We start from the raw sequence: 25,056 nt of genomic DNA, 5'->3' as shown, positions 1-25,056 counted from the left end.
TCAATATATCATCATGAAAGAAAGAGAAAAAGTTGATAAATATGGAGAGCTGAGAATTGAGATCGCTAAGATGTGGCAGCTATGAGAGTCAAACATAAAGGTTATCCCTATTGTCATTCGAACATTGGGTTCAATGATACCCAATCTGAAAAAGCATCTGAATACCTTAGAAATACCATACAATCTAGGTGTATTGCAAAAGTCAGCATTACTTCTGTCTGGGCTCCTTGTTGTGGCTTGACAAACAGTACAAACCCCCAATAGACACAATATCATCAATGAACAACCTCATGATATTGTATATTGTGTGACGCCTATAACCACCACCACCACCAACAACAACAACAACAATAACAATAATATCTTAAATGTAGCAAACCAAGATCAAGTGATAAAAACAAACAACTTGAGAAAAAATTTATATGGAGAGAATGTGTCAGAAAAATGTAGAACCTGTGGAACTTGGAACGAGACAGTGGCAAACATTGTGGGAGAACGCTCCAAGTTGGCACAGGAAGAATATAAGAAATGGAGGCATGACTAGGCTTTACACTGGAAACTGTGCCACGTATTTCCTACCAGGAATAAGACCAAACCTGAACCAAACCAAAATAATAATATTCTTGGAAACTGCAAAAGTTCTTCACAGGGTTATTAAAGTATGATCTCTAAACAAGAACTCCTTGGTCTGCTGGCTGTGGACAGCTGAAACTTTCCATCATACCCAGCAAGATATGCTGAGAGTCTTCATCAAACAACAACAACAACAACAACAACAACAGTTCCTTTTATTAGCCATAAGGGCTTAGATCAGGGGTTCTCAACCATTTCTTATCTATGGACCCCTTCGATTACTGTTTTACTCCAGTAGATCCCCATAGCCATTTGATGCTTATAAACAAGCTTTATAGAAATACAAAATTCCTAATTTGTATTTTCACATATTAACTTGTGTATGTTGAACAATGTAAAATGTGGGGGAAAGAAGCCCAGCTGTTTCTTGCAATACTTTCCCTATACATACATCTAAAGCAAAATTTTTTCAGGAGCCCTTAAAATGCTATTGTAGACCCCCAATTTACTATTTTGTTACATGGACCCTGCAAAATATTATATGGATCTTCAGGAGCCATATGGACCCCAGCTGAGAACTACTGGCTTAGATGAAAGAAACATCACAAGGACAGACAACAATTTGTGTGGGAGGTCACATAATGGATGGGGGGAAGGAAATAGAAAAAAACAGTGAAGCGCAATAAAAGTATAGATAATATACAAAGTATACGATAACATGAATGACGCAGTCCTCGTGGCACAAGAGAATCTCCAACTAGAACAAATCAAGGAACCTCAGAGACCCAGGATCATCCTGACCACCAAAGACATGAGCCCTCTCTCCTTCTCTCTCCAATCTATAGGAACATACCTAGAGTGAGGCCATTCATTCTAACCATATTTTGCCAGTCAGCTATCTTTTCACAAATTCCCTGGGAGGTAGCACTTGCCCTTCCACTCTCGCTTTCTTTGGCACAAAGCCTAAAATTTTGGGGGAGGAACTTAGTCGAGTACATCAACCACCGTACTCAACTGGAGTCAATGTACTACAAAGGCAAAGTCAACCATGGCAGGATTTGAACTCAACATATATGAGCAGGTGGAATGCTGCTAAACATTTTTACTGGGGTGCTAGCGATTCTGCCAGCCCACCACTCTAACAACAATAACAACAACAACATCATTAACAACAATAATAATAATAATAATTCTTTCTACTAAAGGCACAAGGCCTGAAATTTGAGGGGAGAGGGATAGTTGATCACAATGACCCCAGTGCTCAACTGGTACTTATTTTATCGACCCCGAAAGGATGAAAGGCAAAATCAACCGCAGCATGATTTGAACTCAGAACATAAAGACGGACAAAATGCCACAAAGTGTTTCACCCGGTGCTCTAATGATTCAGCAAGCTTGCTGTCCCAACAACACCAATAATAATAATCTTCACTACTATAGGCACAAAGCCTGAAATTACATTGACCCCAGTGTTTCACTGGTACTTAATTTATCAACCCTGAAAGGATGAAAGGTAAAGTCTACCTTGGCAAAATTTGAACTCAGAAGTTGGTGATGGGCAAAATACTACTAAGCACTTCTCCTGGCATACTAACAGTTCTGCTAGCTCGCCGCCCTAATAACAACAACAACAGTACAAACAATGATGATCCTTTCTTGCCAATTGAGATACCCCAGCACCCAAGATCTTCCTGAACCTCAAAGTTATATGCTCTCTCCAATATTTGTTCTTTGATTTACATGTCTATATCTAGAATAGTATCATCAATTCTTTCTAGTAAATCATCGCAACATTCACCCATTTTCCAATAAATTCATTTAAGGACGGTATTCCCTCTCCACCCTCTCCTTTCGTTTCAAGTGAAACTTGAAGAATTCAATAAGAGCTTTACCAAAACTCTGACCTCGTACCTTTCAGCCTCATCTACCAGACAACTGCTTTCATTATTGACATTAAATAAAGGAAATCTCCCCTACCCAGTGAAAGCAGGGCAAAAGACAATCATCACTATGTACTCACTATGTACTTAGTTATTTTCTGCCTGGTACAAACACCTTTAACCAACATATTAAACTAGAATGGGCTGAAATACAAATGCTATGAGAAAACAACTGTTTGTATGTCATGCTGAAGATGATAAGCAACGGCACCAAACTACCGCAGACAGTATACGGATTAAATAGGGAAAATGGATTGAGATTAGGGTTATAAGAATGTATCAAGGCAACCACGAAGAGAGAAAAAATTAAGAATGCTAATATTGTACTGGATACAGACATTTTCTTATCATTATAAGAGAATTACAACTGACAGTCATATAAGTGCATAAGAATGAATGAACTGGACAAGAGTGCAACAAGATATACAAAAGAAAGACAAGACTGAGAAGCTAATTTCCATTGTTATTAATAATTTATAGTTATTTCATTCTCAGATAGACTCTGAATGATTTAGCAAGCTAATACAGGATACTAGAAATACGATGAGTGGCTTTACAACACACTATGTTATATAGAAAGATTTGAGAGATTCTTAATGAGAGTTCTCAACCTTATAAAAACAACAGCCAAATATTCCTTAAATCATACTGTGGCATCTGATAATGAGATTTTTAATTATATATTTATTACAGAAAATAAACTCACTGAACCAGTATAGCCAATGTAGCTGGTTCAATCAATGTTTGCCTGGAGCTGAACATTTTTATTACTAATATAACCATTTGAGGTGAGAGTCTAGTCAATCACATCAACTCCAGTGCGTAACTGGTACTTATTTTATCAACCCTGAAAGGATGAAAGGCAAAGTCTATCTTGGTGGCATTTGAACTCAGAACGTAAAAGCCAAAAGAAATGTCACTAAGCATCATTTCCACTATGGTAACCATTCTAAATAACAGCAGCAGATAACGTTCTTCTTGGTGGAACGCGTTACTTCCACAAGAAACAAAATATCTGATACTATTTTTTTTGCTCAAATGTGACCTGGAGCAAGATACGATGCTCAAAACCTCATCATCAAATGTTTTCGTTTTTAACAGAAGTAATGGATGCATATATTTCTACTGTCTTTCAAGAAAAGCTGCTTTCAACCCATTCCTATGTCAAACTGGAAACTCTCTTAGTGACTTCATTCCGATTCCTTCCCACTAGAGGTCTGGCCAAATCAAACTCTAAACTTCTCAACAGAGCAAAGAGAACAGTAATCTAGAATGCTGGCAGGTATAAACTTGCCTCTCCAAGTGCCACATTGCAAGGCCACAGACTTTTCTAGATTAATGCATGCTCCTGTTTTTGCTAGGTATTCCCTCAGTGTAGTTCCTTCAGCTGCCATGACAAGAACAATAACAACAACAATCTTTCCTACTCTAGGCAAAAAGTCTAAAATTTTTGCAGAGGAGGAAAGTTGATTACATCGACTCCAAGTGCTTGACTGGTACTTTTTTCAATGCCCCCTAAATGAAATGAAAGGCAAAGTTGACCTTGGCTGAATTTGAACTCAGAATGTAAAGACAAACGAAATGCTGCTAAGCATTTTGTCTGGTGTGATAATGATGATGATGATGATTTCAAACTTTGGTGCTAGGCCAGCAGTTTTGGGCTATTGGGATAAATCGACAACATTGACCCCAATGCTCAAATGGTACTTTTACCGACTTCAAAAGGATGGAAGGTAAAGCTAACCTCGGCAGAATTTGAACACAGAACATAAAGATAGATGAAACACCACTAAGCATTTGGCATAACATGCTATTGATAATAATAATAATAATTCTCTCTTTATAGGCCACATATGTAAAAAAAAATATACTTAGGGCTACAGAGGGACAGAAAACAGTGAGGATTTACATATACAAGTGTAAACAAGGAAACAATAACAATTAACAACAAAATAACCAAATAGAGGGGCGTCAATACCACACAGAGGTAACAAAGGAACCTCACTAATCCTAGCTCACACTAACCATCAAAGTTAGCTCACACTAACCATCAAAGTTAGCTCACACTAACCATCAAAGTTAGCTCACACTAACCATCAAAGTTAGCTCACACTAACCATCAAAGTTAGCTCACACTAACCATCAAAGTTAGCTCACACTAACCATCAAAGTTAGCTCACACTAACCATCAAAGTTAGCTCACACTAACCATCAAAGTTAGCTCACACTAACCATCAAAATTAGCTCACATTAACCATCAAAGTTAGTTCACACTAACCATCAAAGTTAGCTCACACTAACCATCAAAGTTAGCTCACACTAACCATCAAAGTTAGCTCACACTAACCATCAAAATTAGCTCACATTAACCATCAAAGTTAGTTCACACTAACCATCAAAGTTAGCTCACACTAACCATCAAAGTTAGCTCACACTAACCATCAAAGTTAGCTCACACTAACCATCAAAATTAGCTCACATTAACCATCAAAGTTAGTTCACACTAACTGTTCTCTCATGCAAACTCAGAACAGGTGCACTTACTCAGGCCACCCTCACCATATTCACTCCTCTATCAAAAAATTTGCTAGAGGTACCTCACTCTCCACTCTCATCTACTTAAAAGTGAATGAGGTCTTGGCTGAGGATCAGATAGTTTGTCTTCAGCCCTTTCAGCCTCGACTACCACATAAACATCTTTTAATATAGCTACTAGGCAGAGGAAAACTGTCTGCCCATTTTGGCTAAAGTGGGGCACGATAATCTTGATGATGGAGTCAACTGACAGCTGGATCCATGCTACATATGATAGCAACTGTTTGACACAATTCTACAACTAAGAAATACTTGGACATTTTACAAGTACACGCAGAACAGTTTCATTGCTCTGCATACATCTCAGACAACTCTGTCTGATGGTACTTCCAAACCTGCAAGGTTTATCTCAAACCAGTAGCAGACCTTATAAGCACAACTAGACCAAAATATATATGTTCATCACCTCGCTACTATTCTTTTCCACTTGAGTTCTGGACCAGATCAGAATCCTAGCAATTTAACCTGTCTGTCCAATGCCCTATGACATTGTTAGGTAGCATGAATCTGCCTCTCCACGTGCTGAGTTGCAGGCCCACTAACATTTTGTGGTTACTTTTAGTTCTTATCACAGCTTTATATTCCTTCAGGGTGGTGCCGATCACCCCAATGTGTTTGTAACCACAGCACATATACTGAGGTGATGGTTTTGTTCGATATCTGAATAGCACTTCTCCTGGTGTTTGTAGTATAGGTGGTGACTGGGTTAATAATGACCATATCACTCCCTACCTTTATCTTCTATGTATGAGGGTGTGGTCTGGTCCTTTATGCTGGGTTCTTTTTTTTTTTTCCTAAACTAATCTTACAGCAAAGATATCTTCTCTGAACTCTTCCCCATCAATCTCATATGTTTTTAAAACTGTAAATTAAGAGATTTCTTATAAAATTTTAAAACCAGTGTTTATCACAGAAACTAAAACTGAGAACTGCTCACAATTCCTCATTCAATCATTACCACAATAAAACAATCATCTAACACAGTGGTTCCCAAACTTTTACGGGTAGCTGCCCCATGACACCCAGGTCAAATTCCTAGCGACCCCACCCCAACTAACCATCACAAGCATAGACCTCTTTCTGAAGCAAATTCAAAACATCTGTATTTCACAAATAAAACTCAACCTAATGAAGCCATTATTTTGTTGTTTTTCGTGAATCACTACCCCATTATCACTTCACTTTTTACATGAATCGCTACCTCGTGATTGCCCCACTTTTCTTCAATGCCCCTTTTGAACTTTCTACTGTCCCAAGGGAGCAATACCACCCACTTTGGGAACCATTAACACATACACATAATAAAAGTATCCTACACCAGAACATCATCAATAATTTGTGTCAACTTACATTGACTCTCAAGCTAGAAGCAATAATACAAGCTTTGATCCTCTCAGACCTGAGCCACTGTGTCTAACTTTACCTTCCACCTGGGCTCCTGAGCAAAAAAAATGAATAGTTGCATACACAGCTCAAGTGTAATGATTGGAAGAAAACTAATGGAATTTCAAAATATATTCAGGAGAATAACAATGATAGGCCTATCTCTCAAATGCCATATTTGGTCGTTGCAGGTAAACCAATGGACAGAATCAGAAAAAGACTAAAACAGAGGAAAATAACCATAATAGGCTTATATCTCAGTTACTGTAGTTGTTCACCTGAACCGCTACTTTCTTCATCATTTTCACCACTTTGATTGTCTGAATCACTCTCAGTGTATGTGTAAGGGTAAACTTATCATCAGAAGAATAAATATCATCAACAATTACCTCAATTGTGTCTAGGCCTTGCTCTTTTAACAGATGAAGTGCTGGGTTCATCGCATACATGTTTCATTGCAAAAGAATCTCAGGGTTTGTTTTTTTTTGTTAAAAAACAAAAGTAAACAACAGCTATGAGGAACACCATTAAAAATGAGTCATAAACACATGTGACTACAAAGCTGCAATCTGATTGGTTGTCCGTTCTTCGTATTTTATCTTCTTTTTCTATGTCCCTGGTTCATTACCACTTAAATAAGAACCCAGAAGGGATTATGTTTAGGTTATTTCCATTAAACTGGAAACATGGCACAATATGATTAAAAGAAAATACACAGTTTTATGGTGTTATTTTCAGTGTTGTAGTTTATGCTGAAATGTTTGGTTAGTTCACCAACTTCTTACACAGATGACAAGTTAATCACCCAGGTTAGTGCACCAGCTTCTGACAGGAAAATGGTTAGAAAGGTTTCCAAACTTTTAAACTTTATGCACACCAAAGTTAAAACAGAGGGATTACTGGATGCAAGATCCAATGTTTCATCATGGCCTCATATTTGTTAGTTTGAAAACTCTATATGATATACTGTTGCTCCCTATACGATATGATTCTACAACAATGCCAAAAAAAGAGATTGAGAGGTGATGGTCAGAAAATTGTCACTTACCCAATCTTCTTCATTCCTTTTCCTCTCAGTTACTTCTGCAGTTTCTCGTTCCTCCTTTTCAATTCGTTCTTTCTCCTCTCTTTGTAAACGTGCTTCCACTTCAAGCCTCTTAATCTTCTCAAGCTCTTCTTTACTTAAGCCTGTTTCAAATATATATGTATGAATATATATATATATATATATATATATATATATATATATATATATATATATATATATATATATATATATATATATATATATATATGTAGATTTATACCAAAATTTAGTAAAAATATGTCACAAATATTGTATCTGTTATCAAACGTAGCAAAATACTCACAAGTGAGTTTTTGTATTTATATCGATTTAAATAAGAGCTAAAACCTGATCCATTTTAAAGACTTTATTATGACCTATGATCATTTTGATGCAATATCCAGATCGATTCATGCATATTATAAAATATGGGATACGGTATCTCCTCAGGGTCTTATTAGTAGCAGGCAGACAATAAAAATAGATAACATTCATAGTTGACCTATGATTACATGTAAATAAACAAGTTGAAAAGACATGAGATGTAATAAAACCGTATAGCATATCGGTGTTGAAACCGTAATCATACCAAGCAACAGCTGTAAGCTAAATTTACTCCAATAAAAGGAAAATATGTAATGACCATTGTTCTTAATTTGTTATATATATATATATATATATATATATATATATATATATATATATTGTTTTATTTATTTCAGTCATTTGACTGCAGCCATACTGGAGCACCGCCTTCAGTCGAACAAACCAACCCCAGGCCTTATTCTTTGTAAGCCTAGTACTTATTCTATCGGTCTCTTTTGTCAAACTGCTAAGTTATGGAGACATAAACACACAAACATCGTTTGTCAAGTGATAGTGGGGAGACAAACACCGACACACAAACACACATATATATATATATATATATATATATATATACATATATATATACGACAGGCTTCTTTCAGTTTCCCTCTACCAAATTCACTCGCAAGGCTTTGGTCTGCCCAAGGCTATAGCAGAAGACACTTGCCCTAGGTGCCATGCAGTGGGACTGAACCCGGAATTATGTGGTTGGTAAGCAAGCTACTTACCACACAACCACTCCTGCACCTATATATATATATAATCACAAACATCACGTGGAGATGCGCTTGACTAAAACTGCTTGACTAAAACTGGAACAATGTTCTTAAATAGCACCCACCCTATATCCCCTTACAAGAAGACCAACGCAACAACTAAAACGTAAGGCTGTATTTACCTATCACCACTATCACACCACCACATATACTACACCCAATAATTACTTCTCCTACATTTCGCACACCACAAACTTCGAATATACCCTTCAGCACTATGAAGAGATCGGCCAAACTACTGGCTGCATCGAAACGTACGTAAGTGACTAAGACATAATATACAAAATGACTCATTACATAACCTAAACCTCCACACTGACTCATTTCACAAGCTCCACATAATAAAACAACGGCTATCTAGTCCAACGAAAATGCTTTTTCTTGTATTTGTTGCTCCATTCTCCAAGTAAATACATAAACTACGGTTTAAGCAACATATTACCTGCCTCTGGATGCCCTCTTCCCAAGACGGTACCCATACAGGTGATCCCCAGGAGTGCCTCCGGATTTAAACATCCCCTGGTTGCTTGGATGCTTCAGACTACCCCTGAAGGATCGAGGCAAACCTACCACTTACCTATATATATATATATATATATATATATATATATATATATGTGCATATTTTTATATAAACTCTTGGCATTTTATAAATGGACATAACTTGTCTATAGAATTAGAAAGTCTTCCATTATTCTGCTGCATGCATCATCTACCTATATCATACTTGTAACAACTATATCCATCAATCCATCCATTCACCCATGGTCACTTTCAAACCACCCTTTAACAACACTGCTTCTGTTTGCTTAACTTACCATAATTCCGTGGATCTTTGATTATTTTCTGTATCGTATCGACTGTCTGTTTCATCATTATTGACTTGTCCTGTGTGACATCTGGTGGAAACAAGAGTAAAGGATGTTAATTCATTTTACACTCTGAACACACTCTGGTTTCTTGCTTTGAACAACAACTTCAATCACATTGGCAACATCATCACCATCCTTATCATCATCACCATCACTATCACTGTCACCATCATCATCATCATCATCATCGCCATCATTATCAATATCATAACATTATTATCATATTATCGGCATTGGCATCATCACCATCATAACTGCTACCTCTAGTGTCATTGACCGCCACTGCTGTCTTTGGTGATGTCAGCACCAGCAACATTGGTGTCGCCATAGTCATTCAACAAGAACAAACTCCTAAACAATTATTACCGTTACTTACCTATTCGTTCTGGATGGAACTCAAGTTCATCAAAGAAGTTCAAGACAGTGTTATCTTCAGTGTTATTTGCACGGAACTCTGTGATTCTTCTCTGGAAACCTTCCTCAGTGTTATGTGTGCCAGCCACCACTTGCTCTGGTAGTCGCATGATGCGGTTAGACAGGAAATTGTCATCGGCATCCAGGCTGAATATAAACTCTGGCATAATGAGTCTGTTGTAGTGGAGGTTGTCATCAGCTTCCTCTTCACCTTCTTCATCTAGATTTACAGGAGAAAAACAGGAGAATTAACCATTGAGACCTTTCAGCTGAAACATCAAAGATAGCATAGCTGTTACAATCATTCATTACTACGACTACTACTGCCGCTGCTGCTGCCACCACCACTACTACTATTGCCACTACAAATGGGTAGACATGGAAAATCCACAGGTGATAACTACTCAGGTTTACAATTAATTATAAATTGTATTTAACTCATTACTGTTCACTTCCTGTGCATTATTTCAAGTTCAGTTCAAGCAATTTTGGCTACATTTTCTGATGAGTTGTAGTGCACCTGAGCATTGTACCCAATAAGTTCATTACTATTATTATTATTATTATTATTATTATCATTATTGAGTGAGAGAGCAGTGCATGCCATCAAAGTGACACTGGGGTACAAAAATACAAAGCCCAGTATACCCATCATGACTACCCGTCTGATAAGGGTACACCAGGCACATGCATCACAACCATATGTACGCGACATAGTGATCTCATATCAAGATAAACAGCGCATGACCTCACAGGTGGGGCGCAGTTAGAATTTTTTTCAGGTCGAGTAGCCCATCCAGCTCAAAAGATACCTGAATAAGGTTTGTTTAAGGATGTTGAACAAAACACCCATGTTTCCAAAGATGAATTATTCAAACCCCAAAGAATTCCTCTCAACCCATGGCTATGATGCTCCTCCACTACTTCTACTTGTGATCAGAGATGTACATATCGTCAACCACCAAGGGGCATGCTCAAATGGTTAAGGTCAAACAACTGACAAGCAAATCTGTGGTATTAAGCAGAATATTTGCTGTAGCCCGTCTTTTATACCAAGACAAAACAATGTACATGATAACACTTCCAATCGTCGCCGTCGCCGTCGCCGTCGTCGTCGCCGTCGCCGTCGTCGTCGCCATCGCCGTCGCCGTCGTCGTCGTCGTCGTCGTCGTCGTCATCATCATCATCATCATCATCATCATCATCATCATCATCATCATCATCATCATCATCATCATCATCATCATCATCATCATCATCATCATCATCATCATCATCATCATCATCATCATCATCATCATCATCATCATCATCATCATCATCATCATCATCATCATCATCATCATCATCATCATCATCATCATCATCATCATCATCATCATCATCATCATCATCATCATCATCATCATCATCATCATCATTATTATTATTATTATTATTATTATTATGCTTGTTTTAAGGTATCAGTTCTTTTGTTTGTTCACACTGTTAATCACTTTCAGAAAAATGGTCTATATCTATATAAGCACGACAGCTCCTTTGAACCATGTTCTCAGTCACCTAACTCACCTCATCTCAGAGGTTGTTTATAACAAAAATGTGTTGAGATTTTTGCCAGTAATGCAGAAACTCTCAGTCTGTCTGTTTGTATGTCTGTCTGTCATGCTCTCCCATCTATGTTTGAACTATTCCCTTCAATTTATATATCATTATAAACACTTATTTCTTTCATTTGCAATTTTCTGCCTTCTCAGTAAAAACCAGCCAAGTGGATGAGAAAGAAAGACTGGTTTTATCTCACCAGGGGTATCAATATCATTATGACTGGCTCTATTTACACAACTTACTCATCCACTTTGCTACTTTACTGCAATCTTGGAGATGAAAGAAGCATTGACAAATCTATCATAAGGAATGGTGTAAAGAAATTTACCTTCGTACAACAGTTTGGCCTGATCTATTGACTTGGGAAAGCCATCTAAAACAAAACCTTGGTTTTGGCAACGCTTTGACATGAGTTTATCTTTGACCATCATTACTAAAAGATTGTCATCCAATCTCTGATTATTCTGTTCTTTGTTCTCATTGATGTCGTACAGTCTTGATGTTGGATCCTCAATGCGGTTTTCATCTTCTTCTTCTTCTGCATCACTGTCATGTTCAAAATTAGCAGTAGCCATTTTCTGTTCCAGATCCACCTGCAAATGTGAAGTCTCTTAAAATTAAGTACCCACAGATTTACACACACACACACACACACACAATAAATATATATATATACACGTACATTATACATACATACATATCGTCATCATCATTATCATTTAACATCTTATTTCTTTATTGTCCACAAGGGGCTAAACATAGAGGGGACAAACAAGGACAGACAAAGGGATTAAGTCGATTACATCGACCCCAGTGCGTAACTGGTACTTAATTTATCAACCCCGAAAGGATGAAAGGCAAAGTCGACCTTGGCGGAATTTGAACTCAGAACGTAACATCAAACGAAATACTGCTAAGCATTTCGCTCAGCGTGCTAATGATTCTGCCAACTCCCCACCTTTTATCATTTAACATCTGCCTTCCATGCTGGCATGGGTTGGATGGTTTGACAGGAACCAGACAGGTAGAAGACTGCTCCTGGCTACTGTATTTGTTTTAGCATGGTTTTTGCAGCTGGATGCCCTTCCTATATACAGATGTAGGCATGGTTGTGTGGTAAGAAGCTTGCTTCCCAACCACATGGTTCTAGGTTCAGTGCCATTCCATGGCACTTTGGGCAAGAGTCTTTTACTATACTGACCAAACCAAAGCATTTTGAGTGGATTTGGTAGATGGAAACTGAAAGAAGCCTGTCATATACATATATGGTGGTTGTCTACTCCTTATGCAGAGTTTGACCACCTCCTGTACCTACACCTTAGCACCATCATAGTATCTGATGTGGCTTTTTAAACCAGAAAATGTTCTGAAAAAGACATCCACATAGATTACACCTCCGATTTAGAGCACCAAGAGCTGCAGATAAGTTCTGCTCTTTGTGGATCTTAAAATGTCTTTTGAGGTCTACGTTGGATTTGCAAACCTTCTGGCATACACTGCATTCGAAGGTGTGCACAGACATATAGGCAGAATAGTTGGTGGAGATTCATTTTCCATGCGTTTGCAGATGAGATTTGAGGCCAGCAAAAGACAGGCATTGTCTGTCACAAAGTGTGCACACAAAATGGTCGTTGTCATTCACCTTCTCGATCATAACATTCATCCTTAGATATCTTTTGAGTCTTACATGCATTATCCTGGCTTCTTCAAATGCTTTCACTCCACTCTACACCTTAATTTGCCATCCAACTTGATCCGAAGCAAGGGTTTCTATGTCTTCTGGATCCATTCCCAGTGACATCATAGTAATCCTTATGCTATCCTTAAACCTTTTTTAGGTTTACGCCGATAGCGTTTGCCCTCTGCAAGCTCACCCTAAAACAGCTGTTTCGGCACGCATTCATCTGCCATTCAAACAATATGATCACACCATCTCGGTTGGTTCCTTAAAATCATAGCTTTAATTGAGGTGATGCCTGCAGATGCAAGGACATCTGTGTTTGGAGTGAAAGAACTCCATTTAATGTTTAAAATTGGATGAAGGCATTTTTGGTGGAATTGTTCTAACAATTTAAAATGCCTTCCATAACAAGTCCAACTTTCATAGGAATACAGCAAGGATGGTAAGACAAATGACTTGTAAAGAGGCAGCTTTGTAATCTTATATATATGTTGCTGGCACCAAACATGTGACTCTAAGTCACCAAATGCTTTTGTTGCCCTTTGAATTCGCAGCTGTATTTCTGTACCGAGATTTCCAGCAGACTTCTGATCAGTGCTGCTTGACTGGCCCTCGTGCCAGTGACATGTAAAAAGCACCCACTACACTCTTTGAGTGGTTGGCATTACGAAGGGCATCCAGCTGTAAAAATATGCCAGATCGGATTGCCAGACCGGATATGAAATATTGGATTGCCAGATCGGATATGAAAGACGTTTCTAGTGTTTGGGTCATGAGAGGGGCAGAGAGCTGGACTGACCATCATCTAGTGCATGGAAAAACAGATTTTTCGATAATGCCTAAAAATCAACAGTCTGGTCTTAAGGTACACAAAAAGTTAAATGTTGCAAACTTTAAATTATACATATATATAAAAATATATATATATATATGCATATATCTTTGTGTGTGTGTGTCATTCTGTCTATGTTTGTCCCCCACTTAACAATAGGTGATGGTGTTTTACACCCCCATAACTTAGCGGTTCAGAAAAAGAGGCTGATAAAATAAGTATCAGGCTTAAAAAAACAGTCCTGGGGTCGATTTGTTCAACTAAAATCCTTCAAAGGCAGTGCTCCAGCATGGCTGCAGTCAAATGATTGAAAGAGGTAAAGGATAAAAGATATATTATCAATATAACATATTCAACATACTTTTGTGGTTGAAAAGCCAGAAGCTATGCTTTTCATCCAGGAAAGATCCTATTATAGATGTATTGTGTTTAAACACACTATATACTTCAGATTGCTAGAGTGACAGATACACATTTCAGCATTGTTGCTGCTTCTCAGTGTCATGCACTCATGTTACTTCCAAAATTAAATTGAATCAGCCAGTCTGGCATGACCTGAACTGACTAAGGAAGGCCTAAATGCTCTTACCTAGAACCCGTCTTAATCTCTTTTAATTTCTCTGGGACTTTAAACATCTGATAATGTGTATGTGTTCTGACCTCTGAACATTTAAGCAGCGTGGAGCTGAGGCAGAATGTTATTAAATATGTGTTAATGCATGCAAGCATCCGCGCGCGTGCATGCGTGTGTGTGTGTATGCGTGTGTGTGTTTGTCTATACATGTATGAATCTGTTTAACTGGATGTGTTTGTACATGTATGTGAGCAGGTGCACGCATATGTATGAATGTGTGTGTATGTGTGTATGCATGCATGAGTTTATAAGTGTGATGCAGTGAGTGTATGTGTATATATGTGTGTGTGTTACATGTGTGTGTACATGTGTGAGTATGTGTGTTTGTTTACATTTGTGTGTCCCCAACTTGGAAGCAATGAGATCTTTGTCACTTCTCCTGTCAACAAATCATCAGTTGGCTTTATGCCTTGCTTTCAAAGACATGTCATATAACACATCTCTTAAGAAAACAAAGAAGTAAGAGTCAGTAACTAGAAAGCATCCAGCTATAAAACAATGGTTCAGTAATATATGTGTCTAAAACCATGCAAGCTTGGAAAAAAAAACCGAAAGAAACCTGTAAAAACAAATCAAAACATAAGAAATAAAAATACAGATTGGAGGAAAGAGAGAGAGAGAGAGAAATAGTTTGAAAGATAAACACAGAGAGACATTAAAAGATTGTTCTAGTTTTGATAAACTTACCAAGTTCTGTATGTAATCACTAATGACCTCTTTCAGTTTGATGTGATGTAGCTTATATGCAGTACAGATCTGTTCTGTCACAGTCGTCTTTCCAGCACCAGGGGGTCCTAATATGCAAATCCTTAAAGGCTGAAACACAAACAAAACAACCAAAAGTACACTATACATATATATATATATATATATATATATATATATATATATATATATATATATATATATATATATATTATCATTTAACATCTGCTTTCCATGTTGGCATGGGTGGGACTCATACATATATATATACACACACACACACATATATACATATGAGAGAGAGAGAGAGAGAGAAAGAGTTTGAAAGATAAACACAGAGAGACATAAAAAGATTGTTCTAGTTCCGATACATATATATGACAGTACTGCCTCATTGGCACTCGTGCCGGTAGCATGTGAAAAGCACCATTCGAGCGTGGTCTTTGCCAGTGCTGCCTGAGTGGTTCCTGTGCTTGTGGCACGTAAAAAGCACCATCCAAGTGTGGCCGATGCCAGTGCTGTTTGACTGGCCCTCATGCTGGTGGCATGTAAAAAGCAGCCACTACATTCTTGGAGTGGTTGGAATTAGGAAGGGCATCCAGCTGTAGAAATATCGCCAGATCGGATTGGTGCCTGGTGTAGCCTTCTGGCTTGCCATCCCTCAGTCAAATCATCCACCCATGCCAGCATGGAAGGCGGACGTTAAACTACAATGATGATGATGATGATATATATACATATATATATATCTATATATATACATATATAGTATATATATATATATATATATATATCATATATTTATATACACATATATTGAAGCTCTGGTGATGCTATAAGCACTCACCAATGAATACATTGCATCTTACAGAAAACTCTGTTCTAAGTTAACGAACTTTATTTCATAATTTCTTGTTCCTTCATTATTTATTTAATTTCTTATACATATATATGTTGCTGTTGACACTCCGTCACTTACGATGTTGAGGGTTCCAGTTGATCCGATCAACGGAACAGCCTGCTCGTGAAATTAACGTGCAAGTGGCTGAGCACTCCACAGACACGTGTACCCTTAACGTAGCTCTTAGGGATATTCAGCGTGACACTGTGTGACAAGGCTGACCCTTTGAATTACAGGTACAACAGAAACAAGAAGTAAGAGTGAGAGAAAGTTATGGTGAAAGAGTACAGCAGGGTTCGCCACCATCCCCTTCTGGAGCCTCATGGAGCTCGAAACCTCGATCCTATGACCGCGAATCCACTGCCCTAAGCACTGGGCCATTGCGCCTCTCTCTCTCTCTCTCTCTCTCTCTATATATATATATATATATATATATATATATATATATATATATATATATATCACCTCTCTCTATATATCTCCTCACCAGCACCCATCACCGACCCTATCGCATCACCGACTCCTTCACCTGCACGTCTACCAACATCATATATTGCCTCTCCTGCTCTCTCTGCCAATCCCTGTACATCGGACAAACGGGGCGGCGCCTGGCCGACCGATTCGCGGAACACCTCCGAGATATCAACGTCGGCAATGACACCCCGGTGTCACGCCACTTCCGTTCTGCCGGCCACTCCTTGCGGCAACACCTGTCTGTGTTTGGATTGTCCATGCACAGGGGCCATCCGGACTCCCGTTTGCGCCGTGAACAGGGATTAATCTTCTATCTTCGCTCCTTTGCGCCACATGGGCTCAACTCCCCTCCACTCTTCATCTAACCCCCTCCTCCTGTCTCTCTCCCCCACCCTCCCTCCTACCACCCATCTCTCCCCTCCCCCACCTCCTGCTCCGACTCCTACTTCTTTGTACGTCTCTTCACCTCTCTTCATACTTCTCTCCACTCCCACTTCTCTTCACCCCTACTCTTTCTCTCCTCTCTCTTACTCTCTCTCACTCTCTTCTCTCGTACTCCCCCCTCTCTCACTCTTACTCTCCTACTCTTTCATTCCTCTTTCTCTCCTCTCTCTCACTCTCTTCTCTCGTACTCCCCCCTCTCTCCCCCCTCCCCCTCTCCCGTACTCCCCCCTCTCTCACTCTTACTCTCTACACTCTTACTCTCCTACTCTCTACACTCTTACTCTCTTACTCTCTCACCCTTACTCTCTCACTCTCTTCCCCTCTCTCTCACTCTCTTTCTCTTCCTTTCTTTCTCCCCCCCATACCCCTCTTCCCTCTCTCTCACTCTCTTTCTCTTCCTCTCTTTCTCCCCCCATACCCACCTTCCCCTCTTTCTCCCCCCATACCCACCTTCCCCCTCTCTCAATCCCCCTTCCCTCTCTTATACCCACCCTCTCTCCTCTCTTCCTCTCCCCTCCCATACCCATCTTCCCCCTCTCTTACATCCACCTTCCCCTTCTCCCTCCTCGTCAACACCCCCTCATAAGCTCATCCCACCACACCCTAACAAACTCCTACTCTACCTTCCCACTCCACCCCATCCAATTCCTTACACCCACCACCCACCCCTACCCACATACCCCACCCTACCCACATACCCCTACCTCTACCCCACACTCCACCCATGCCTTCCCCACCTCCCAACACCCTCACATCACACCACACCAATACCCTCGCATCACACCACGCACACACTACAACTGACCAACTACTTTCTCCCTTTCTCCCTTCCCCCATTTTCACACTACATACCTCAAGATCACCAGCATTCTACCTCCCACACACAGCCCCTCGTTCCCGATCACCGTTTGTTATCTCCCCCTTTCTTAGCTCTCCTGAAATAAGAATTTCTAACTTCCGGTCAGTCATTGTTATGATCGGCCATTATTATGATTGACCGTTGACTGAACACTATTCAATTTTTTTTCTCCGTGTTTTTTCCTTGTCTCCGTATTCTTTCTGTTGAAGAGCGTAGCTCGAAACGTCAAAGACTTTCCGTATTCCCGAGCGTCATACTAATATATACTTTTGTTATTTACACCACCTGTCCTCGTCTGTTGTTATTTTTTGTATATTCTCCCATATATATATATATATATATATATATATATATATATATATATATATATGTATATATATATATATATATATATATATATATATATATATATATATATATATATATATATATATATATGTATATATATATATATATATATATATATATATATATAAAAAGAGCACCCTCTCAGTTGCGACGATGAGGATCCCAGCTGATGTGATCAACGGAACAGCCTGCTCGTGAAATTAACATGCAAGTGGCTGAGCACTCCAAAGACATGTGTACTCTTAACGTACTTCTCATGGAGATTCAGCATGACACAAATTGTGATAAGGTTGAGTGGACTGAAGCAATGTGAAATAAAGTGTCTTGCTCAAGGACACAACACGTCGCTGGGAATTGAACTTGCAACCTATGATCATGAGCCGAATGCCCTAACCACTAAGCCATGTGCCATCACACACACGCACACACATATACAGTAGTGGCCATAATATAAGAGTCAGCAAGAACAAGTGTATTGAAATAGTTATTATAGAAGATCAACAAAACGTTGAGACTAGATGTTTTCACATATTTAGATAAATCTAATATCTATGTTTCGTGAAAATTTCAAATGAATGGAATAAATATTTTGTAAGTTATGAGGAAATAAACAAACAATCTTTCAAATTGCAGCAACCAAAAGTTAAGGGTCACTTAGAAAGAATGAACTACTGAGGTATTTGTTGTTTAGAAGACTGTTAATGGGCCAGCAGTTACTTCTTATGATCTTATTGGAACACTCAACTGACAACATGGCAGCTTGTGAGAGACGACCAGTGTCCTGTGATGAAAAACAAAGGATTGTGTGCCTTCACCAAGAGGGCAAGTCAAACTCTGTAATACTGTAGGAAGGTCTAGAAGTGTTGTGCAACGAATTGTAACTCGTTTTAGATCTCGTAAAATTTCACCAAGGCAGGATTGTATTATGATTAGAATGTCACTGAAGTTTAAGTTTAAGAGTGCTGCTGAGATATCCCACAAGTTTAGCTCCACTTTCGCCATTAATGTATCGCACAAAACATTTTCTCAGAAGTTACAAGGTTCTGTGTTGCTTGCTCAGGCACTGGCAAAGAAACCTCTGATCTCCAAGAAAAGAGCCCAGTTTTGTTTCACTCATGAACATGTTGTTTGCACAGAAGAACAACGGTCACAGGTTCATTTTAGTGATGAATTGAAGTTTAATGTGATTGGTTCCAATTGCGAGATGTATGTCCGATGAAGAAATGGCAAAATATTATCTCGTGCATTTGTGAAGAAGACAGTTGAAATATGGAGGAGGCAGTGTAATGGTATGGGGAGTGATCTCTACTGCTGGTCCTGGGCCACTTATTTGCCTACAAGGGTCTGTCAATGCTGAAATCTACAAGCAGATTCTCAGACAGCATACCCTTCCACATCTCCGATCCTCTTCAGTTCAACTTCCTATCTTCGTGCAGGACAATGTTCCCTGTCACACTGCGAAGTGAGTAGAAGATTTTTTGAGTGATGAAGGGGTTGATCTCATGGAGTGGCCACCTGAAGGTCCTGATCTCAACCCTACAGAAAATGTTTGGAAGATTGTTGGAGATGGGGCACAAAGGGAGAAATCCAAAGAATCAAGATGAACTCTGGGAATTATTGAAAAACAAACAGAACAATATTTACATTATTTACATTTGACGGATATTTGTCCTCATCTTGTTTGTTGTTAACAACGTTTCGGCTGATATACCCTCCAGCCTTCGTCAGGTGTCTTCATTGGAGGCATATAGAGAAACTCCATCAAAAACTAGCTTGTCTTTCAAACCATCTAACTTTCCTGTGTAGATGTAGAGACTCAAAGCTAATACCACCTGGCTTGAATATAATGACACCAGTGGATTCATATAAAGCTAGAAGAGTAGCGGAAAGGGCAGGACATCATGCCCTCGTCTGTGAGAGGATCCATTACAACCGTTGGAAAAAACTAAATAACGAAATCAAAGAGAGGCTATCTTAATTACTTAGGAAAATAACTAGAGATGACGACAGAAAGAGAATCCAACAAGATCTAGGAAAATTGTACATGAAAGAATTTGAAACGGTGAAGACACGCCAGATTAAGAAGTTTATGAAACTCAAAGGTCAGAGAATGAAGACTGAAGTTCATCACCCATCTGTGAAAGCAGTGATTAATGTAAGTAGCCGACGTCTGGAAGACTCCGAAGAAGCCATATTAAACAAAGGTCTCAACTTTGCGACAACCATCAAGCGCATTCCATACTTGGACATAATAGCCCCTATTGAAGAGATAGCCATAAAGATACCAAAAGCTCAGGGAGATGAACTAAGGTGAAAGGTGAGACAGGTAATAGAAAAAGTGAAACTTCCCAAACCAAACATCACTAAGGAAGAAAAGTTCGCTATCAAAAGGCTACAAAGAGACAATTCCATCATAATACTCCCAGCGGACAAGGGAAATGCTACAGTGGTGATGAACAAGTCTGACTACTCCGAAAAATTGGCAAGTCTTATAAGTGATGGTAGCTACAGTAGAGTAAAGAAAGACCCAACTCTGAAAACAGAGAGGAAGTTGTCACAGATCTTGATCAAGAACAAGGATCACTTTACACCAACGAAGTACAGACAACTAACTCAACACTACAGTAAACTACCACACATGTACGGTCTCCCTAAGATTCACAAGGAAGGTATTAAACTAAGACCTATAGTGAGCTGTAGAGGTTCAGCATGTCATCCACTGAGCCGCTTCTTGGTGGATGTAATCAGTCCATTAGCAGGAAAGTCAACATCATACGTGAAAAATTCCACCCACTTCACAGAATTGATCAAGGATACCCCCATTGAATCCAACCACATGGTGAGTCTAGATGTGATAAGTCTATTCACCAAAGTCCCAACTGGTGAAGCACTATCGGTGATTCAAGAAAAACTAGTGACAGACACCCATCTAAAAGAACACACTAGTATACCAATAATAAACTTGATGGAAATGTTGACTTTCTGTGTAGAAACTACCTACTTCAGTATGGACACTGATATATATCGACAAGAAGATGGTTTAGCTATGGGTTCGCCATTATCACCGATAATAGCCAATATATACATGGAATACTTCGAGAATTTGGCTTTAGGATCAACACCACTAAAACCAACCCTGTGGCTGTGATACATTGATGACACCTTTATTTTCTGGCCCCACCAGCAAGATGTTCAAATGCTGTTAGATCATGTGAACTCAATAAATCCATCCATACAGTTCACCATGGAAAAGGAACAGAACAATCAGCTGGCATTCCTGGACGTATTAATAACACGCACCGAGTATGGATTCAGGACATCCGTATATCGCAAGCCAACCTTCACTGGACGATACCTTAACTTCAATTCCCACCATCCATACAGTGTAAAGAGAGGAATTGCTCAGTGCCTAAAACACCGAGCAAAGAATATAAGTAGCGATCGTGATACCCACCACGAGGAAATGATCAAGCTCAGTAACAATCTATTAAGAAACAACTACCCCAAGAACATACTATCTACTCCAATTATGAAGAAAAGAGAGGATGAAACCAATAAACTGTCTACAGTCTGTCTACCCTATGTGAAAGGCCTTTCCGAAAAGATACAAAAGATATGCGGCCCATATGACATCAGAGCAGTATTCAAGAGTAATACAACACTTCGCAAATATCTCCTTCGGGTAAAACCACCAACAGAAGAGAATATGACCAAAAACTGCATGTACTCCATCCCATGCAGCTGTGTTAGATTATACAAAGGCGAAACATGCCGCCCCCTCAAAATAAGGGTAGAAGAACATTGCAAAGGTGTGACACGAGGAGATATTGATAAATCGGGTATAGCTGATCATGTATGGCAAAATGGAGACCACCTCCCCCTGTGGGATGAAGTTAAAATAATAGACAGGGAACAACACTGGAAAATACGAAAACTAAAAGAAGCAGCACATATGCTAGGACACAACAACCTCCTAAGCAGACCGAGTGCAGATATGAATAGCATATGGGAACCGGTATTGAGGAAGGATAGAAAAATAATAGATTTATAAGCCCTAAAATTCACTCCATAATTGCCCACGGGCATATGGCGTAGTGGTTAAGAGCGCAGGCTACTAACTGCAAGATTCCGAGTTCGATTCACGGCAGCAACCTGATTAGTAATAGTAATAATAATAATAATATAATAATAATAACATCGTTAGGAATGAGAACCCAGGTTCGAAATTTCCCCAAGACACCTGACGAAGGCTGGAGGGTATATCAGCTGAAACGTTGTGTTAACAACAAACAAGATGAGGACAAATATCCATCAAATGTAAATAATGTAAATAATTCCTCATCTCTTAAATATAGAACTATAAACAGAACAATATTACTCCATCATTTTGCAAGCAATTAATTCAGTCCGGTGGTAACAGATGTCAGGAGGTCATTGATAATAAAGGGATGTTCACAAAATATTAATAATAAGGATTTCTTATTTGTTCTTGTTCCATTTTTCATTGCTTTTCTAAGTGACCCTTTAATTTTGGCCGTTGCAGTTTGGAAGATTGTTTCTTTATTTCCTCATAACTTACGAAATATTTATTCCATTCATTTGAAATTTTCACAAAAGATAGATATTAGTTATATTTAAATATGTGTAAAATATCTTGTCTCTTGTTGTTTTTATAGCCGCCACCGTATATATACATACATACATACATACATACATATATATACATACACGTATGTATGTACATAAATACATACATACATTAATACATACAGACAAATAGACAGACAGACAGACAGAAAGACTGTCAGACATAATAGTAATCCCATCCACTCAATTCAGAGTAAGGACACAGTACTGCAAGGGCATAGGGTTCAAGGGCCCAAAACCTTTTAATTCCTTACCAAAACTCTCAAAGATCTATAAGGCATAGATATAGATGTGTTTAAAGAACACTTAGACAATTGTTTTTTATCTGGTGTGGCTGTGTGGTATGAAGCTTGCTTTCCAACCACATGGTTTTGGTTTCAGTCCCCCTGTGTGACACTTTGGGCAGGTATCTTCTACTAATAACCTCAAGCAGACCAAAGCCTTGTGAGTGGATTTGGTAAATGGAAACTGAAAGAAGCCAATTGAATATATGTATATATGTATGTGTGTGTGTGTGTGTGTGTGTGTGTGTGTGCATGCGTGCGCGTCTGTGTGTGTGTCTTTGTGTCTGTGTTTGTCCCCTCTCATCACTGCTTGACAACCGGTGTTGGTGTATTTATGTCCCTATAACTGAGTGGTTTGACAAAAGAGACCCATAGACTAAAAACTAGGCTTTAAAAATAAGTCTTGGGACCAATTTGTCTGACGAAAACCCTTCAAGGTGGTGCTCCAGCATGGCAGCAGTCAAACAAGTGAAACAAGTAAAAGAATAAAAGAACAAAAGAATCACACCAAGAAATGCAAATATTGTGAAATTTGGCAAGAAATATAGAATAGGGGCTTAAGGTGATTAGTCTTAACTCTAATGCATGAGTAAGGCTTTATTTTATTGACCTTGAAAGAATGAAAGGTAAAGCTGACCCTAATGGGATTTGAACTCAGAATACAGTGAACCAAAAGAAAAGATATGAGGCATTTTGTCAGTTGCTCTAATGGTTCTGTCAACCACTGCCCTTTGGAAAGTATTAAATGAAAGAATAACAAAAGTGTGTGTGTGTGCATGTGTGTGAAAGAGAGAGACAAAGAAAGAGAGACAAAGAGATAGAAAAATGTGTGTGAAAGAGAGAGAGAGAGAGAGAGAAACAGACAGACAGAGAAAGAGATAGAGGAATTGTGCATGCATGCCTGTGTGCATATGTGTGTGTTAGTGTGGTTATATGCTTATGTTTAATAAATTATCAACCAGACTGTGGCTAAAACCTATTCAAAAATAGAACTTGATGAAATGGAGTAAGTTTCAAAAGGTAAATGGTGAATTTTATCTTGAATAAGATCCATAATTGGGTGCATGTGTCTTGTAGACTATATATATATATATATATATATAAAAGGAATTATAGACGTTAGACATATTAAGTCATTAACCTCAACAAGAAATATGGGTAATGAAGGAATCACATACCAGCAGCTTCCGAGATTCTTTGTATTCTTTCACCATTTCAGACATGTTGTCAACTATGCCAGACTCACATATCCATTCTATCTTCATGCTGTCTTTTATGATGATAGATTCCATCCGAATGTTCACTTGAAGCGTATCGAATTCTGCTTGCTAAACAAGGAATTAAAAAAAATGAATAGATAAAATTTAAAAGGAGGTCTTTACCCTTTTATTGTCTCAATATGTAATGTATTCAATAACAACACTTACATACTATCATTGGATCAGTGGTTTAAGAATTTAACTTCACACCCACAGGAGCTCAGGTTCAAACCCTCTAGTTAATACCTTGAACAAATATTGTCATAGCCCTCATAGACCAAAGGCTTGTGAAAGGAATTTGGTGAACAATGACTGTGTGGCAGCCGGCCAGAGAGACTGTCCTTGAGTGGCAAATGTAATCTGTTGTCCATTTAACAGCAACACCTCACCCATGC

General features: G+C 38.7%; 1 protein-coding gene across 1 annotated transcript in view; it reads right to left on the bottom strand.

The window, feature by feature from the left end:
• The window catches only part of LOC106877034 (adenylate kinase 7), a 68,691-nt gene that overhangs the window by 6,000 nt on the left and 37,635 nt on the right, over nucleotides 1-25,056 (bottom strand). The window contains exons 10-15 of the mRNA XM_014925820.3: nucleotides 24,581-24,730; nucleotides 15,428-15,556; nucleotides 11,922-12,186; nucleotides 9,951-10,208; nucleotides 9,521-9,601; nucleotides 7,540-7,679 (exon numbers count right to left, since the gene is read on the bottom strand). Of these exons, the coding sequence (XP_014781306.1) occupies nucleotides 7,540-7,679; nucleotides 9,521-9,601; nucleotides 9,951-10,208; nucleotides 11,922-12,186; nucleotides 15,428-15,556; nucleotides 24,581-24,730 (1,023 nt within the window). The remainder of the gene's footprint in view (nucleotides 1-7,539; nucleotides 7,680-9,520; nucleotides 9,602-9,950; nucleotides 10,209-11,921; nucleotides 12,187-15,427; nucleotides 15,557-24,580; nucleotides 24,731-25,056) is intronic.

This window comes from Octopus bimaculoides, chromosome Z (assembly GCF_046866305.1).
Source record: "Octopus bimaculoides isolate indiv1 chromosome Z, ASM4686630v1, whole genome shotgun sequence".
In the NCBI taxonomy this organism is placed as follows: domain Eukaryota; kingdom Metazoa; phylum Mollusca; class Cephalopoda; order Octopoda; family Octopodidae; genus Octopus; species Octopus bimaculoides.
This window is presented reverse-complemented; position numbering and strand designations above follow the sequence as displayed.